Genomic DNA, 15,589 nt, shown 5'->3' with positions numbered 1-15,589 from the left:
CCATTCAACGAGAATCCATATTCATATCTAAAGTCACAGGCCAGGTTTGGTGTATTCATTTATTTGTTATCTTAACAAAGTTTTATTAAGTGCCTATTCTGTACCAGGTAGCAAGATGACTAAATGTACTTAAACTGGCAACGTAGCAAACTCCAGCACAAACCCATTATTTACAGGTGGGTCCGTGAGACCCAAGAACCTGGCAAAAAAGCCCAGCCGTGACCTGAACAATCACCCAGTAAATGCTCTGATACAGGGTCCTTGAGACAGGTGTCACATTAGGAAGACTGTGATGCAGTCGTCTCTCAGGGGCGAACAGAGAGACGCGACCCGCTTTTCGCCACCCAGCCGGCGCCCAGCCACTCAGCTGCCGCACTGCTTTAACAGGGGTGGGGATAAAATTTACACCCATATCTGCATGTGTTTCTGTCCCATCCAAACTCAAACTCTCCCCAGAACCAAGATGAGCGCCTTCCACGCCGCCCTTGTCCCGTGCCGCTTCCGGGAAGCCGTGCTGGGAAGAGTGAGGGTCCGGTCAACGGATGTTAAACCACCTTCAGCAGCCCGGCGCTGTGCAACTACAGTTCCCGAGAGGCCTTGCGCCGGGCGCCATCTTTCCGCCCCGCCCGACTAAGCGGCCAGCCGGGGTGGGAGGGAGGGCTCATGCGTCATCGGCGCGCGCGGCCGCGGTCGCGGAATGATAACATACGACTTCCCCCCACCCCGCCCCCCGGGCTGTCAGTCTGAGCGCGGCCAAGCACGGGCCTAAGGGCCCGCCGGGCCGGCGCCGCTATGGCGGCCGTGTTTGACCTGGACCTGGAGACGGAGGAAGGCAGCGAGGGTGAGCCAGAGTCGAGCCCCTCGGTGAGTGGTCCTCCCGGGCGCGGCTCGATCCCGGAGCCGATCCCATCCTCCAGGCGGTGGAATGGCCCTGGCTTCCCCCAGCCAGAGCGTCTCAGAGCCCGGCCCCTGTTAAGCTCTGACCCACCCTCACTCACCCCGACCTGTCTTCCAGGCCCCAGCCCTTATCCTGGTTCTCCCTTTTCTGCTCTCCGCCTCTCCTCACTAGTGCTGGTCCATCGCCCGCCAGTTCCCATTCCTGACCCCTCCTCTCCTGGGCCAAGTAGTCCAGCTTGAGGCGGGGTTGGGCGGGGGTGGGGGTGGGGGGGAATCCCGGGGCCTTCCTTGGCTCTTACCCCTCGGTTTCTCACAGGACGTGTGTCCCCTTGCCGAGTCGAGGGCGGCTGGCCTGGAGTGAGTGAGGGTTGTGTTGGGGGAGGAGGGTATGGGCTGGGGAGGGAGACACGGGGAGTCCTGGAGCCTTGCCCCCTTTAACTCTTGTGTCAGTAGGCCTGTGGGACGCTGTGAGGAGGTGGAGCTGACCGAGACCAGTGTGAACCTGGGCCCTGAGCGCATCGGGCCCCACTGCTTCGAGCTGCTGCGTGTGCTGGGCAAGGGGGGCTATGGCAAGGTACTGGCCCTCCGTCCTCCCTGGTCTCCCTGCCCCAGTCTTGCAGCAGCAAAGGGTCTCAAAACGAATTAGACTTAGAAATCAGCCGAGCCTCCATAGAACGCTGAGGTAAAAACGTAAAGGAGGGAAAGACAGATCCTCTCAGAATCAGACTTGACATCTTTACTGCCCCACCCTTGGGTGGGCCTCGGCCTCTGGGTCTCAGTCCCAGAGCGTCAGGGTGGAGCTTTTTGAAGGAAGGATGTGGAGAGGGAGGTTGATCCTGTCTCCCCTGCCCTACAGGTGTTCCAAGTGCGAAAGGTGCAAGGCACCAACTCGGGCAAAATATATGCCATGAAAGTCCTGAGGAAGGTGAGTCATGTGTTCAGCCAACACATCCTTGCTTGGTGGCCACCATTCTCCAGGCACGACTTCAGGCTTCTGGAAGATGGTAGTGAACACGGTGGAGGACCTGGCCCCTGGCTTGGGCATTGGCTGGTTTATTGTCAGTTGTGGTTATGTTGTTTTGCAGTAATTCCCAGCCGTGGGCAATTTTGCCTGTATGTTTCTGAGTCACAACTAAATAAATAGGGGCGCTACTGGCATCCAGTGGGTAGAGGCCAGGGCTGCTGTTCAACATCCTGCAATGTACGAGACAGCACCCACGGCAAAGAATTATCTGCCCGAAATGTCATTCCTGCCAAGTGAAGAGATACCCCTAGAGGATAAATCAGTCCTTGAGAAGAATGACCACTGGTAGCAGGATTACGGAGAGATAGAATGGACTGATAAATGGTGGCGGAAGGGTAATGGCAGGAGGGACTAAAGGAGCCCAAAGTGCCCGTTTTCTGATTGATCCCCGCCTCTTCAGGCCAAAATTGTGCGCAACGCCAAGGACACAGCACACACGCGGGCTGAACGGAACATTCTAGAGTCAGTGAAGCACCCCTTCATTGTGGAACTGGCCTATGCCTTCCAGACTGGTGGCAAACTCTACCTCATCCTCGAGTGCCTCAGTGGTATGAGCGGGGGCCCAGCCAGGGAACCAGGGCCAGGGAACCAGCCAGGAAGCACTGGGAGCTCTGGGGGAAGCCCAGAGAGATGTGGTGTGTAGAATGGCTAGGGGGCCCCCACACCCATCCATCCATGTGTCTATCCGTCCCTTCATTCATTCATTCAGCAAACGTCTGTCCAGCACCTATTGTGTCCCTCACCTGTATTGGGGGTGGACGGGAACGGCGGGAGTTTGTACGGGAATCCAGTGGCTTGTTTTGTCCATTTCCACTACCCGTTCATGGCCCGTTCCTCTCTCCTGCGTGCCCTGTGTCGAGTCGGGTCCCAGATCCTGCTGGTTCATTCTCGGCAGTGTCCTCCATCCTCTTCACTCTCCTGAGGGGAGGGCAGGGGTCAGGTTTCCTAACTGGGCCTGAGGCCTTCAGCTCACTTTCTTCCATGAACTCCCAGGCTCGTCGTCTCAGCACAGGAGTTGTCCCCGACGCTCCTACTCACAATCACACGGCTCCTTGTAACTGCCCCGATGAAGCCTGGCCGCCTTGGCCTGGTGCCCCCTGTTGGCCATGAAGCAGTTGGGGCCCACTTCCCTCCAGGTCCTATCTGCACAGATGAGCCCTGTGAGCTGCAGTCCCCATGTCCCTCTCAGTGCCCCCTTGATTCTCACTGTTACCGCGGACTGCGTCCCCTCACGTTGGGAGTCATTTTGCCTCCTCTGTGAGATTTTTTGCACTAAGCTCTTGGAGCCCTTGCCTTGGTCTGGCCTATTAGAGCACCTGTGTGCATGTCTGTCTCCCCATTAGACTGAGCATCCTGAGGGCAGTGGCTGGGTCTCTTCATCTCTGTGTCCCCAGCTTCGCCCAGCACAGGGCCAGACACCGAGTAGGCGTCGGTAGATGTTTGCTGAATTGAATTGAGTCCCCACGGCAGCTCTGTGAGGCAGGTAGGGCCGGAATTATGAGTCCCACTTTCCCCAAGAAGAAACCGAGACTCCGAGAGCAAAGGTGCTGGTTCCCAGCACACAGCTGCTGACGTGTTTGTGTCACAGGCGGTGAGCTCTTCACGCATCTGGAGCGAGAGGGCATCTTCCTGGAAGACACAGCCTGGTAGGTGGTACTTCCTGCCTCTCTGGAGGGGCTGCAGGGATTCCCCTCACCCCGAGCACAGCCCCACGCCTACCCTTGCCTTCACCCTGTCCTCTCTCTGCAGTTTCTACCTGGCGGAGATCACACTGGCCCTGGGCCACCTGCACTCCCAAGGCATCATCTACCGGGACCTCAAACCTGAGAACATCATGCTCAACAGCCAGGGTGCGCATGTGTGCGCCCCTCCCCCGCCCGTGCACCTGCACCTGCCGGGTCAGAACCTGCAGGGAGGGCTGAGGAGCACCACGTGGTGGGCCAGGGCCCTGACCACCCGCCCCTCCAATATCCTCCTCAGGCCACATCAAATTGACGGACTTCGGACTCTGCAAGGAGTCGATCCACGAGGATGCGGTCACCCATACTTTCTGTGGCACCATTGAGTACATGTAAGCGGCAGCTGGCTGGGACCAGGGATTGGGAGGACTGGCAGGAAGGGCCCAGCCCGACCGATGGTTTCCCCTGGCCCTCAGGGCCCCTGAGATTCTGGTGCGCAGTGGCCACAACCGGGCGGTGGACTGGTGGAGCCTGGGCGCCCTGATGTATGACATGCTCACCGGCTCGGCAAGTCCAGCCTCCTTGGGGCGGTGGGAGAGGGTGGTGGGAGGGGGTCCCCATCCCAGGGCTGGGCCAGGGCCTGGGGGGAGGCCCGCAAGTCTCCTCTCACCCCCTGCCTTCTCCAGCCACCCTTCACGGCAGAGAACCGGAAGAAGACGATGGACAAGATCCTCAAAGGGAAGCTGGCGCTGCCCCCCTACCTCACCCCGGATGCCCGGGACCTTGTCAAAAAGGTGGGTTCCCTCTGTCCGTGGTCCCTAGGCCCCAGTGTCTTCTAGGCCCCACCTGGAATCCTGAGTTTCTCTGGGCTCCCTGCCTGCACAGTATGCCTTGGGGATGAAGGAGCACTGGCTTTGGCGTCCGCAGGGCCGAGCTGGGGCACTCACTCTGTCGCACACCAGCTGCTGACCTTGTTGCACAGATCCCTAGTCCCGGGTCCTAATCAGCAGAACGTTCATTCACGATGAGCTAGTTGTTCTCCCATTGAGAAGGCACTCATTGGGGGTAAAAGTGGGCGGCTAGGCTCAGAGATCGGACCCCACGGCAGGGCCCTGGAGTGATGCCCGTGACCGGGTGCCTTTGTGAATGCTTCATGCAGAAGGGCCCATCACACCAAACCTTGGAAGGCCTAAGGTTGTCTGTAGGTGGGGACCACACTCCAGAGCCCCCGCCCCTCCCACATATCTCACCTTTCCTCACCCGGCCCGCCCCGAGGAACCCGGAGGAACACACAGTCAGTGTCTCTCCCCCAGAGCCTCACCCTCTGCCCTTGCCCTGCAGTTTCTGAAACGGAATCCCAGCCAGCGGATTGGGGGTGGCCCCGGAGATGCTGCTGATGTGCAGGTAGGTCTGGGAGCCCCAGGAAGGGGCAGGGTGGAGCCCCCAAAGGCGCCAGGGGGCAGGCAAGGCCTTAGGGCACAGGGAGTTTCTCTGTGAGCCAAGGACGTGGAAATGATGGGATGCTTGGGGGCCCTGTACCCACAGAGGCACCCTTTTTTCCGGCACATTAATTGGGACGACCTCCTGGCTCGCCGCGTTGACCCTCCTATCAGGCCGTCTCTGGTTAGTGGAGGACCCACCGGTCCGGGGGCAGGGGGAGGACCCGTCTCGGATGCCCCCTGACCCCTCCTTGCTGCCCGGGTCTGCCCCACAGCAGTCAGAGGAGGACGTGAGCCAGTTCGACACCCACTTCACGCGGCAGACGCCGGTGGACAGTCCCGACGACACGGCCCTCAGCGAGAGCGCCAACCAGGCCTTCTTGGTAAGGTCCTGGGTGACCTGAGGGTTATGGGGGCCTGGGCAGGATTGTGGTGAAGGAGTGGCGGACACTGAGTGCCATCCGTCCCCCCAGGGCTTCACATATGTGGCCCCTTCCGTCCTGGACAGCATCAAGGAGGGCTTCTCCTTTCAGCCTAAGCTGCGCTCCCCCAGGCGCCTCAACAGCAGCCCCCGGACCCCGGTCAGGTACTGCAGGGCACAGGGGAGGGTGTGCAGCTGGGGTGGGAGGCCGGTTTGGGCTTGGCTCTGCTAGCCTACCCTAGGGCTGCCTCTTGGTGCTCCTCTGTGTTTTCCCACCCACCCCCGGGGACCCCTTGTGGCAGGGGATGCTTTGCTGGGCACTTGACCTCGCAGCCTCTATGCCTAGGTGGGGCGGACTGGGCAGTGTCGGCCCTCTGACCCAAGGGGCGGTCCAGGCTGACTCAGCCTTGGTTTCCCCCGCAGCCCCCTGAAGTTCTCGCCCTTTGAGGGATTCCGGCCCAGCTCTGGCCCACTGGAGCCCACGGAGCCCCCTCTCACCCCTCTCCCGCCACCGCCACCCTCGAGCTCTGCCCCCCTCCCTATCCGACCCCCCTCAGGGACCAAGAAATCTAAGAGGGGCCGTGGGCGCCCAGGGCGCTAGGAGGATTGGGGGCTCTGAGGGCAGGTGGGACCCTGGGCCAGTTCGAGAGACCTGGAGATGGGTCTAGGGGTACAGGAGTGAGTGTATGTGAGAGTGTGTCTCTGCTGGGGGTGGCTGTCCCCCTGAACCAAGCCCACGAAAGGCCAGAGGCTCTGGCTTTCAGGGGAGTGGCCTCGCCACCCAACTGGCCTGCAGTTGAGCTGTGCCCTTGAAGAATTAAAATATTGAATCATGGCATTGACCTGGCTCTTCCTTGGACTTCTGGGGGCAGGATTGGGGGCGGGCGGCTTGTACCGGGAGGAGCCCCTGCTCAGAGACGGGGAGGGTCACTACAGGACCACAGAGCCACGGGGCTGGAGGAGTTTTATTCCAGATGGCTGCCCAGTGTCCCTTCCTGGTGGGGACAGGGCCGCAGAGCTTTGGGGACAGAACTGCTGGGGGAGCGATCGTCTGAGACTCATCATGGGGAGGGGGCGTGGGTGCTGCTGGGTCCGGGACAGCTCGGGACACAGAGGTACGGTGACAATGGTGGACCACCCCACTGGCTCTTACAGAGCGGTGACGTGGAGGCCCTGGCCCCCCGCCGCTTCGGCACTGTCGTCCCAGGCTGCGCTGCCGGCGAAGGCGTGCAGGTCGCTCAGCAGGGCCTCAGCGCTGCCCCCTGAGCCCGCCGGCCCCTGGGATCTGAGGCCCAGGCCCCCTTCGATGTTACTGTCACGTGCTTCGTCAGTTGGCTCTGGGGCCTGCTGGGGGCTGGGCCCCTCTCCTGCCTGCTGCTCCTCCTCCAGGGACTCGGCCTCCTCCAGGCCGCCGGCCGGGTGGTAGTCCTCTTCCCCATCCTGCGTGTCCTGCGGCTGCTCGGGGTCCTCATTGGGCGACTCCAGCTCGACCCGAGCCCGGAGCCAGCGGCCCGGCGGGCTGGCCCAGAGGAGGCGGCGGGTGCGGCCCCACAGCGCAGCGCCCAGGCGGGCCGGGTGGTAGTAGCCCCCCGAGTCCCGGCTGAGGCGGCGCCAGGCCAGCGCCAGGCCGGTGGCCAACAGCAGGAGCAGCAGCAGCAGCACGACGACAGTGACGGAGTTGGAACCCTCACTGTCCTCGGCACTGCCGCCCGAGCCCAGGACCCCCGGCAGGGCCAGCAGTGTCCCGAGCCCCAGGGCACAGGGCAGGTCCTGTGGGGAGACAGGCGGGGGCGCGTCACTGGGGCTGGGGGCGGTCAGGCCGCGTGACTGGGTCCTCAGCTGCCTCTTGGGCAAAATGGGGACCAGTGAGCAGAAGTGGCCGCGTTCTTACTGGGTCTACAAGGCCCTGGTCCTTTGGGCTGTGGCCCTGGAGCCTCTGACCCCTGCCTTTGCCACCCCAGCTGCCTTCCATGAGCCGGTGCCTGCTGCATCCCCGAGAGCCACGCGGCTACCGGCTCACCTTGGCCTGAAGTACCGCCCGGCCCCTCCCCTCTGCGGCCGGGCCCAGCCTGGCTCTGCTTTCCTCGCCCGGGTGCTCCTCACACAGCCTGCCTCATCTGCCCCATCAGAGCAGGCAGCAAGGGGACAGGGATCTTTCAGGCTGAAGCACTACCATTTCTGGCACACACAGTAGGTGCTCAGCAAACACTGGTCAGACGTGTCAAGACTGACAGTGGGGCGGGCGCTGGATGCGGAGGGAGGGAGGGAGGGAATCTGCTCTTCCTGAGTTGTGGGAACGGAGGGGCCAACTCTGAGACGACGGTGTACCCTCCACTTGGTCAGGTCTCAGGATGGGGGCGTCCCTGAAGCCCCTCTTCCTCTCCCACCCACGGGACTGCCCCAGCTGCAGCATTTCCGTTCAACTCCCGTCCCTGGGGGCCTCAGGCTCGCAGGGCCTGGGGCTGGGGGAGGCGGGTGCCGCTACCAGAGGAAGCCTGCGGTCGGAACAAGGCAGGTGGGAGGTGGGGGGGAGGGGGGCCGAGATTCGGGCAAGCCTCCCCTTCTCCCCGGGCTCTGTTCGCTCAGGCTTCAGGGATGCAGGTAGGTTCTGTGCCCAGGTCTCAGCTCACCAGCAGAACAGGTGAGAGAGTCTGTCAGAGGTTCCAGAAGCGGGACAGGGGCCAGGCCTGGAGAGGGGTGCTGGGGGCACACCCTGAGTCCCAGGGGGGCCTGCCTCTGAGGCAAGGGGAGAGGAAGGCCCAGCTTCTGCCCCATGCTCGCCCTGGGTCTCCCATCTCTGCCCTTGACTGACTGCTTCTGCTCCTGGGCCCCAGTGCGGGGGTCCTCCCTTAGTGCCCGGGGCCCAGACATTCCAGCTCTGAGCTCCTGTGGCCCCCACCGCAGGACCCAGCAGGCTCCCGTGCTCACCATCAGTCCGCCGGCCTCGGTGCCTGGGCGCCTGCCACCAGCTCTGGCTGCGTTGAGTGGAAGTGAGTTCTGGCGCGCTCAGCTGCAGCTGGGGCTCACTGGGCGCTTCCGCTTCCTGCCCACGTACCCCACCCAGCCCTCCCTGCCATAGGCCCCTGCTGGGGGCCGCGGGCCTCTTGGGACCACCCTAACCCGCTAACCCACGATAGAGCCTCACAGATCTCTCACCGGATGAGGCCAGGGCTGTGAAGCCTCTGGCCGGGCCTCCAAAAGGAGGACCCAGGCACCAGCTCACAGCCCATGCAGTCGTGGGCATCCACAGGTCTGGGGCCACAATTTCTCTAGCTGGCAGAATTCAGGGAAGCAATGACTTGGTGTGGGGGGGGGGATGCTCTTGGCCCCCAGCCCTTTCTCGCATCCGTGATCCCTGTGGGCTGCCCTCATCTGCCCTCAGTGTTCTAGACTTCCTTTCCCAGCCCGACCCTTTGCAAAGGGCAAACCTGGCTTTTAGAAAGAGAATTTTATTTGGAATGAAAATATAGAGCCTGTCTCTCCCATATCCTCCAGGGAGGGATCAGGGAGCTGGGGGGGGAGATGGTCCCTCAGAGTATAAGCTTGCCTTGATACAAAAATCCTCCACAGTGACAATGACAAGAGCCAGGCGGTGGCTGTGGCCCAGGCCCACAGGATGGGTCAGTGTGGACTGTCCCTGAACCTGGCCCAGAGGCCCTGGGCAGGGGGCAGGAGGCAGCCAGCTAGTGGTGTGACTTGCCAGCAGAGGCTGGGTGAGGAGGGTGTGGAGGAGGAGGAAGTGAGGGGGAGTGGCATCCCCTGGGCCTGTGTCCTATGCGTCCCCATTCTCCATGCGGCCGAGCTGCTCCTCCAGGCGACCGATGCGCTCTCCCTGCTCCTTGACCAGCGCCCGCAGGGCCCGCAGCTCCTGCATCACCTCCTCCAGCTTCCCGGCCTCCTACAGGGATGGCGGGAGCCGGAGTCAGGGGGCGCGGAGCTGCAGCCCTGCCCCGCTCAACAGAGAGCCCGGCCCACGATGGGTTCAGGCACACACACCGCAGACCGGGGCCCCTGGGGGGCACGTACCATGGCTCCGGCAAGGCTGCCGCTGGAGACGGTCGTATGGATGGACGCGGCAGAGCTGGTGGCCCCCGGGCGGGCCGAGCTGGGAGCCCCGGCAGGCCGGCTATCGGATAACACGTTGCGCCTGCTGACCTTCAGGTCCCGCTGCTTGCTGGGCACGTAGGCCTCCCGCAGGGAGATGAGGATGGGGTTGGCATCCTGCCCGCTCACCCACTCCTCTGCCTCCAGGGCCGCCTCAGGCCCGGCCGTGTCAGGGTACAGATCGTCCTGGAAGAGGTCCGACTGGGCGGGGGGCGGGGGAGGTCCGGATCAGCCGGTGGGGGGGGGGGGGGCGTGGTAGGGTCATCTTGTCTGGACCCTGGGCAGCCACCTTCTTATCGCTCTCGGCCTCCAGGCCTGCGCCCTGTCAACCCAGCCTCCCACGCCCTGGCCCCCGTGGCCTCTGTAAGGCGCAAATCTCTCGTTTCACTTCCCTTCGGGGTGAGGCCAACAACTCTCTCAGAAACCTTCCCCACGCTCCTAAGCAGGGGGCAGCCACGTGGCTTCATGGGATCCTGGAAGCCCTGTGTCCCACAGACGCTAAACCCCATCAGCCTCATTCACAGCCTTCCTCCCTGGGAGGCGCCTGGCACGCTGGAAGGTTCACTTAGTGAGCGCCGGCCGAAGAATGGGGCTCCTCCAGGGTTCAAGGCTGGGCATCCGAGGCCCGGCCACATGTGGGCTCCTCCCCGCTTCGTGGGAGTCTCCACAACAGCCAGGCTCTCGTCCCGCTCTCCACTCTTTCCTCCGCGCCGTTCGCCTGGCCTAGACCCGCCGCTGGAGGGTCACCCCTACAGCCATGTTGCTGGGTCCTGCCTTTCCGGCCACAGGGAGCGCCCCAGGCCCGCCCAGCATCTCTCTGCCTCCCGTGGCTCTTCCAGAGCAGGGCCTCACCCTGAGACAGGGCTCACCCTGTCTCACCCCTTCTTGTCCCACGCCGGGCACAGCCCAATGCCTGGCAGTGGCCCAAAGGCGTGCTGGTGTCCGTCCAGCCCACTGACCACATCCACACTCAACCACGTCCCATTCACAGGCCTCAGCCCGGTCCCCACCGCGTGGCCCGTCTGCTGGGGAACGGAGTGGGTGGGCAGGGGACCAGGTGGCCTCACCTTTCTTGGCACAGTCATGACGATGGGCTCACACTTGCGCTCATGCAGTTTGTAGAACCTGGGAAAGAGAAGGGAGGGAGGAACCGTGGGTGGTACCTGCCCCTCACGGGCTCCCCTGCACTCTCCACTTCTGGGCCTCCCCCCAAGCCCTCCATAGTCCGACCTTGACCCTGGCCCTGCTGCGGGCCGATTCCTGCTCCTCAGCCGCCTCCCAAGAGCTGACTGCTCGCCCTGGCCAGCCACCGCTGGTGGGGGACGCCTCAGCCCTGTGCAGCCAGCCACGTGGGAGGCCCCTCTTACCGGGCGATCTCGCACTTGCTGACCTCCAAGCCCCTCTTAGGCATGCTGCCCATGCCCCTCTGGGGCTCTTTGCTGGTGAAAGTGTTCAGGAAGTGGATATAGGGGGGCTCATCTGTGATCTCAAAGTACCGGATGCTGGAGTCGCCCTGTGGGGGGAAGGCGGCAGGGGTCAGCACCCAAGCGGGCCGCCTGCTTCCCACCCCCATCCGCCCTGCCTGGCCCCACCTTGCCGCAGACGTAGACCACACTGGTGTCTGGGTCGTAGAAGGGCAGCAGTGCCCCGTTGCTCGAGTCCAGCTCTTGTAGGGCCATGGGTTCCTCAAGGTTTTCCTGGTGGTGGGCAGTGAGGCCAGGCTGGAACCTTCTATTCCTCTCCTCACCGTCCCGGCCCATCAGGACTGGCCCCAGGCCGCCTCCCATGCCAGCTGGCACGGCCCCCACCAATGCCAGATGGGTTTTCTCCCACCCTCCTGGATCCCTTCCACTCCCAGGATCCCACTTTCCTGGGCCACTCCAGGCCTTTGGTCCCCACCATCAAAGGTCTTGTGAGCAAGGGGGTGCCAGGCATCACTACCCTGTCTCAGAGGGACCCACGGAGGCCACTACACAGCGGCACAGGGCTGTGGGACAGAACACTTCAGGAGAAGGGCTGGGAGGCCTCCTGGAGGGGAGGGCCTCTGCACTGGGCCCCAAAGGGCCACCAGATGGGAACAGGCAAGCCAAGGAAGGAAGGGCTTTCAACGGGCAAGAACAGTGTGGGGGAGGGCCCGGAGGATGCTGGAGGCAGTAGAGGAGGCTGGAGAGTGAAGGGCAACGACAGAAGAGGCTGGCAGGGCTCCAGGTCCCGAGAGCCTCAGGTGCCAGGCTGAGAACCGGGGACCCACACACCTCTCCAGGGTGACTCCTCCCCTCCTTGCCCAGGTGGAGGTCCAAGTCTCAACCAAGCCTGACCCTCAGGCTGACCATGGCCACTCACCGGGTCCCATAGTGCCAGCTGCCGCTCGCTCATGCGGCTGAAGCCTGTGGTGAACACCTTGCCATCCGCCAGGAAGATGGCCCGCATGGGACGGGCCCCTTCGTGAGCCTTCTCCCTCTCCTATCCAGGACAGGAGGGGGGGTGCAGAGTGGTCAGTGCGGCAGCCGACAGAGCCCCCTGGGCCGTCCACTGCCACCCCCCAGGCGTCCAGGGCCACGCACCGCCACCAGGGTGCCCCGGCGGGGGTCGATGATGCGCACGCTCTTGTCTTTGCAGGCGGAGCAGAAGAGGCTGCCGTTGCGGTTCCAGCTGACGTTGTAGATGAGGTCGGGGTGCAGACTGTCCAGGCGGTACAGCTCCTCCGCCGTGCCCACGTTCCAGATGAGCACCACGTTGTCACAGCCTGCCGGGCAGGGGCCATCAGCCCACCGGTGGGCTCGGACCACCCTCCAGGCGCCACACCCGGCCTTCTGACCTCTGTGGGCCTCGGCCGGACCCCCTGTCGGGTGGGCCTGGGAGAGGGTGTGGGTTCTGGAACTGTGCAGGGGGGGGCAAGGGGGCTGGGGCGGGCGGGTGGTGCAGACCTGCGCTGAGCAACACGTTGCGGGCCGTCGGGTGCCAGGTGACAATGCCCACTCGCTTGGTGTGTCCCTCCAGCACCACCACTGGCTCTGTGAGCGGGGCGGTGAGCCCGTTCTCCGGGATCTGCCACACCTGCGGGGCGTGGGGGTTGGGGGGGGGGAGATGCCAGTTGAGGCCTCTGCTTGGCCCTGGCTGCTGGCAGCCTTGAGCCACACCTGTGACCCGGGCCCAACCACAGCCCCGTGCCTCACCATGACTGTACAGTCCTCTGAGCCGCTGGCAATGACTTCGTCGTTGTGGGGACACCAATCGATGTCTAGGACGGGTCCCGTGTGTCCACACACAGTCGGGTAGGCCTTGTCAATGCGGCCCATCTGCGGGCATGAGAGGGGCAGTCAAGGGGGAGCAGGAAATGTTTCTTGCCTCTGACCCTGACCCGTGGTAATAAACCTCTCTCCATCTGGGCTAACACCTCTTTTAGGCAATAAATCTGAATCATGACACCTGCCCACAGCGGTGTAGGGATGGGCAAGTTACCGAAAGTGAGGTGAACAGAGAGGCCTGGCAGGTGTGGCCCGTCTCCAGTCCTTCCCCCAGCCCTCATGGAGCCCACCTTGCTCAGGGGGAGCACCAGGAAGGCACCCCCGCCGCTGGCCTCCACGATCACAGCCAGGAACTTGGGATTGACAGCGCAGAAGGTGCTGTCCCAGGTGACACGGGACACTCGAATATCTTCATAGCACTGGTCATTCTTGACTGGCTGTCCAAACACGTGCCGGAATTTGCTCTGCCGGACCACTTTGCGGAAGGACATGTCTGCAGGGCGGGGATGCTTCCATCAGCCCTCACCCATCCCAACAGCCCTCAACCCTCCCAGGGCAAGGGAGGTGGGGAGGACGCAACTGGGTCTTGGCTTTCAGTTTCCAGTTACAGAACGGGGTCACAGGTGCAGACCCTGCCACCCATCAAGGGGGCATCGAGGTGGGGGGGGGGGCAGCGCACTGACCCAAGGCCCACACTGTTGAATCCGGAGGGGCTTTGCAGGACCCTACCCAGGCGCCTCCCGGGCTCTGGTATGTGTGGGGGAGGTGGGAGGTGCGGAAGCCAGGGCAAGCTTAGCTCCTCTGTGGGTCCGAGTCAGTTCCAAACGAGCTCCTTCCTGCCCCGGATTTGGAAGCTGGGTGATGGGGAAAGGTCTCCAGTGTGGAGCCGCGCTAGGCCCCAGTTCTGAGCCCCGGGGAATGTGCAGTGGCTGCAGGAATGTGCAGGGAGCTGCAGGGAGCCCCAGGCCGGCCTCGGGGGCCTGGCAGGGACTGGGCGGGGGATCAGGATGCCGCTCCCGGCCGCAGAGCATCCCAGGGCGTCCTCGGAGCGGGGTCCAAGGTGAACCTAGAGGGGGAAACGCTGGGCGGCCACAGGGAGTTGGGGCTGAGGGTGGAGCGCCGCGGAGGGTAAGGGCTCCTCGGACTCGCGACCCCCCACCCCAGCCTCTCGCGGCTCCGCCCCCGCAGCCCCGCCCGGTCCCGCGCTCGCGCTCCCAGCTCTGGCCCGCCGCGCTCACCGGGGACACCGGGGGCTGCGGCACCGGCCTCGGGCGGCTCCGGATCCCGGCCTCTGGGAAGCAGGAAGCGGGAATCAGGAAGTGACAGAGGAGCCGGGGACGGGGGCCGGGGGGGCGGGGCGGGGGCTCGCGGGGGCGGGGCCGAGGTCACGCGCAGAGGGGAGGGGCGGGAGACTGCGAGTGGGCCCTGGAGGCCCCGATGGCTGGGGCTCAGGGAGCGCAGGGGCGGTGCCTGGGTGAGCCCCGCCCCTCGGGCGCCGGGTCCCTCCCGGGCGAAGGGGCGGAGATAGGGGTGGGGGTCGGAGGGGCCGTGGGTGCGGGTTGCGGGATGCAGCTCGTCCGCGACCCCGGCCGGTTCCCGGTCCTGCTCCTCTGGCCGTGCCCTCGGGATCGCCAGGATTGGATGGAGCCCGCCGTGCCAAGCCCCCATCCCAGCGCATACTTCCAGGTGCCCCAGTCCACCCCCGACTCGGAAATACAGTATCCGGTCTGACAGTCGATATATTCACGTGCCTCTTTTTAAAGGTTACAAAAGTACACGCTCGTGATGAACAATGTAAATACAGCAGCGGTGTTTTGAGGGGCGCGTGGAAGGCCGCAGCCAACCCACTGTTTTCGGTGAACACCCCTGGGGCCTGCCGAGCCTCCTTATTAAAAATAGAAATGGGAACATGCCCCTACCAGATCCCAGGCTAGTGGTCTGTCCGCAGATGACCCCTCTTAGCTAGCTCCTGGGACAGAAGTCCAAACTGGCCTCCTCCGATCTACCCGTCCCTGTCCCTGTCTCACCCTGGGGGTACTTCGGTGTCTCTGTAAGTCCGACAGGCAGAAACTGTCCCCTCTGCCTGGGGCTGGTGTCCCTGGTGCACGGGGACCCCTCCCTCATCTTCCTTGAGGTGATGGTCAGGGTCCCTTTCCCTGAAAAAGAGAGGTAGATGGGAAGAGGCGGGAAGAGCAAAGCCAGAAGGAGACTTATCTGGGGCTGCAGGAGGCCCCCTGTGTCTCCCGCAGGCTGGGGCTTACACCCTCTTAACCCCTTCCCACTCCCTGATGAGGAAACAGCTCAGAGGGGAGGGGTGCCTGTCCCAGCTCACCCTACCAAGATTTAGTCCCCGTCTGTTTGGCTCCAAAGTCCTTGCTTTTCCCTCTGTTCCACACACCCCGGGACAGGCTGACCCTTCCAAAAAAGGACAGGAATGAGGGTGCTTTGGAAAAGGGAATGCAGCTACTAAGCCTGTTTCTCCAATGTGCCCTCCAGGCAACAGCCAGGGGTTGTTTAAAGCCCAAACTAGACCCTCTACCCCAAACCCTCTCCACGCTCCTCACTGTCACACTTGAAATAACTTTAGTCCTTGTGCCACGCCCCCCCCCATACATTACCTTCTTCTGTCCTCTCCTGGCACGTGGCCCAGTGACACTGATCCTCCTGAAACAAACCCCCTTCTTTCCCACACCAGGGCCCGGGTACATCCTGTTCCCTCCGTCTGGAAACGCTCCCCCCAGATTGTGAAAAGGCTCCATCTCTCGCTTTCTCCAGGT

At 63.3% G+C, this 15,589-nt stretch overlaps 3 protein-coding genes across 7 annotated transcripts; 1 reads left to right on the top strand and 2 right to left on the bottom strand.

Annotated features, from left to right (window-relative positions):
* The first annotated feature begins 727 nt into the window (after positions 1–727).
* RPS6KB2 (ribosomal protein S6 kinase B2) lies at positions 728–6,298 on the top strand. 5 transcript variants are annotated; one of them, XM_080814967.1, is made up of 15 exons: positions 728–864; positions 1,214–1,254; positions 1,348–1,471; positions 1,754–1,822; positions 2,322–2,469; positions 3,510–3,567; positions 3,671–3,771; positions 3,902–3,992; positions 4,077–4,167; positions 4,287–4,394; positions 4,942–5,004; positions 5,146–5,223; positions 5,315–5,422; positions 5,513–5,625; positions 5,884–6,297. In XM_080814967.1, exons 1-15 carry the CDS (start codon positions 793–795, stop codon positions 6,059–6,061), a joined length of 1,443 nt encoding a protein of 480 aa, XP_080671093.1. In that variant the 5' UTR covers positions 728–792; the 3' UTR covers positions 6,062–6,297. The 5 variants fall into 5 exon arrangements, with proteins under 5 accessions (XP_080671093.1, XP_080671097.1, XP_080671096.1 ...); XM_080814970.1 differs by having other exon boundaries at positions 733–864; positions 1,351–1,471; positions 5,548–5,625; positions 5,884–6,298; XM_080814969.1 differs by having other exon boundaries at positions 738–864; positions 5,548–5,625; positions 5,884–6,298.
* A 109-nt stretch (positions 6,299–6,407) lies between these two features.
* On the bottom strand, positions 6,408–8,944 carry PTPRCAP (protein tyrosine phosphatase receptor type C associated protein). Its single transcript, XM_080814966.1, has 2 exons — positions 8,389–8,944; positions 6,408–7,230 (listed from the first exon to the last, which is right to left on the bottom strand). The coding sequence occupies exons 1-2, from the start codon at positions 8,389–8,391 to the stop codon at positions 6,610–6,612; spliced, it is 624 nt and encodes a 207-aa protein (XP_080671092.1). The 5' UTR covers positions 8,392–8,944; the 3' UTR covers positions 6,408–6,609.
* Positions 8,890–14,165, bottom strand: CORO1B (coronin 1B). Its single transcript, XM_080814965.1, has 11 exons — positions 14,051–14,165; positions 13,103–13,305; positions 12,741–12,863; positions 12,492–12,621; positions 12,129–12,310; positions 11,908–12,027; positions 11,157–11,261; positions 10,932–11,077; positions 10,632–10,689; positions 9,487–9,765; positions 8,890–9,358 (listed from the first exon to the last, which is right to left on the bottom strand). The coding sequence occupies exons 2-11, from the start codon at positions 13,301–13,303 to the stop codon at positions 9,233–9,235; spliced, it is 1,470 nt and encodes a 489-aa protein (XP_080671091.1). The 5' UTR covers positions 13,304–13,305; positions 14,051–14,165; the 3' UTR covers positions 8,890–9,232.
* Positions 14,166–15,589: the final 1,424 nt, after the last annotated feature.

Source organism: Martes martes, assembly GCF_963455335.1.
Source record: "Martes martes genome assembly, chromosome: 10".
NCBI lineage: Eukaryota > Metazoa > Chordata > Mammalia > Carnivora > Mustelidae > Martes > Martes martes.
Note: the sequence above shows the minus strand (reverse complement) of the source record. Positions and strands in the feature narration are given on the sequence as shown.

Excerpts from the sequence above, each read along its gene's own strand:
- RPS6KB2 (XM_080814967.1), top strand. The coding sequence starts at position 793 with ATGGCGGCCGTGTTTGACCTGGACCTGGAGACGGAGGAAGGCAGCGAG. Across the intron at positions 3,568-3,670 it reads TTCCTGGAAGACACAGCCTG|TTTCTACCTGGCGGAGATCA; the intron begins GTAGGTGGTACT and ends CTCTCTCTGCAG. Across the intron at positions 5,224-5,314 it reads CTCCTATCAGGCCGTCTCTG|CAGTCAGAGGAGGACGTGAG; the intron begins GTTAGTGGAGGA and ends TCTGCCCCACAG.
- CORO1B (XM_080814965.1), bottom strand. The coding sequence starts at position 13,303 with ATGTCCTTCCGCAAAGTGGTCCGGCAGAGCAAATTCCGGCACGTGTTT. Across the intron at positions 12,864-13,102 it reads TGGTGCTCCCCCTGAGCAAG|ATGGGCCGCATTGACAAGGC; the intron begins GTGGGCTCCATG and ends TCATGCCCGCAG. Across the intron at positions 10,690-10,931 it reads AGCAAGTGCGAGATCGCCCG|GTTCTACAAACTGCATGAGC; the intron begins GTAAGAGGGGCC and ends TCTCTTTCCCAG.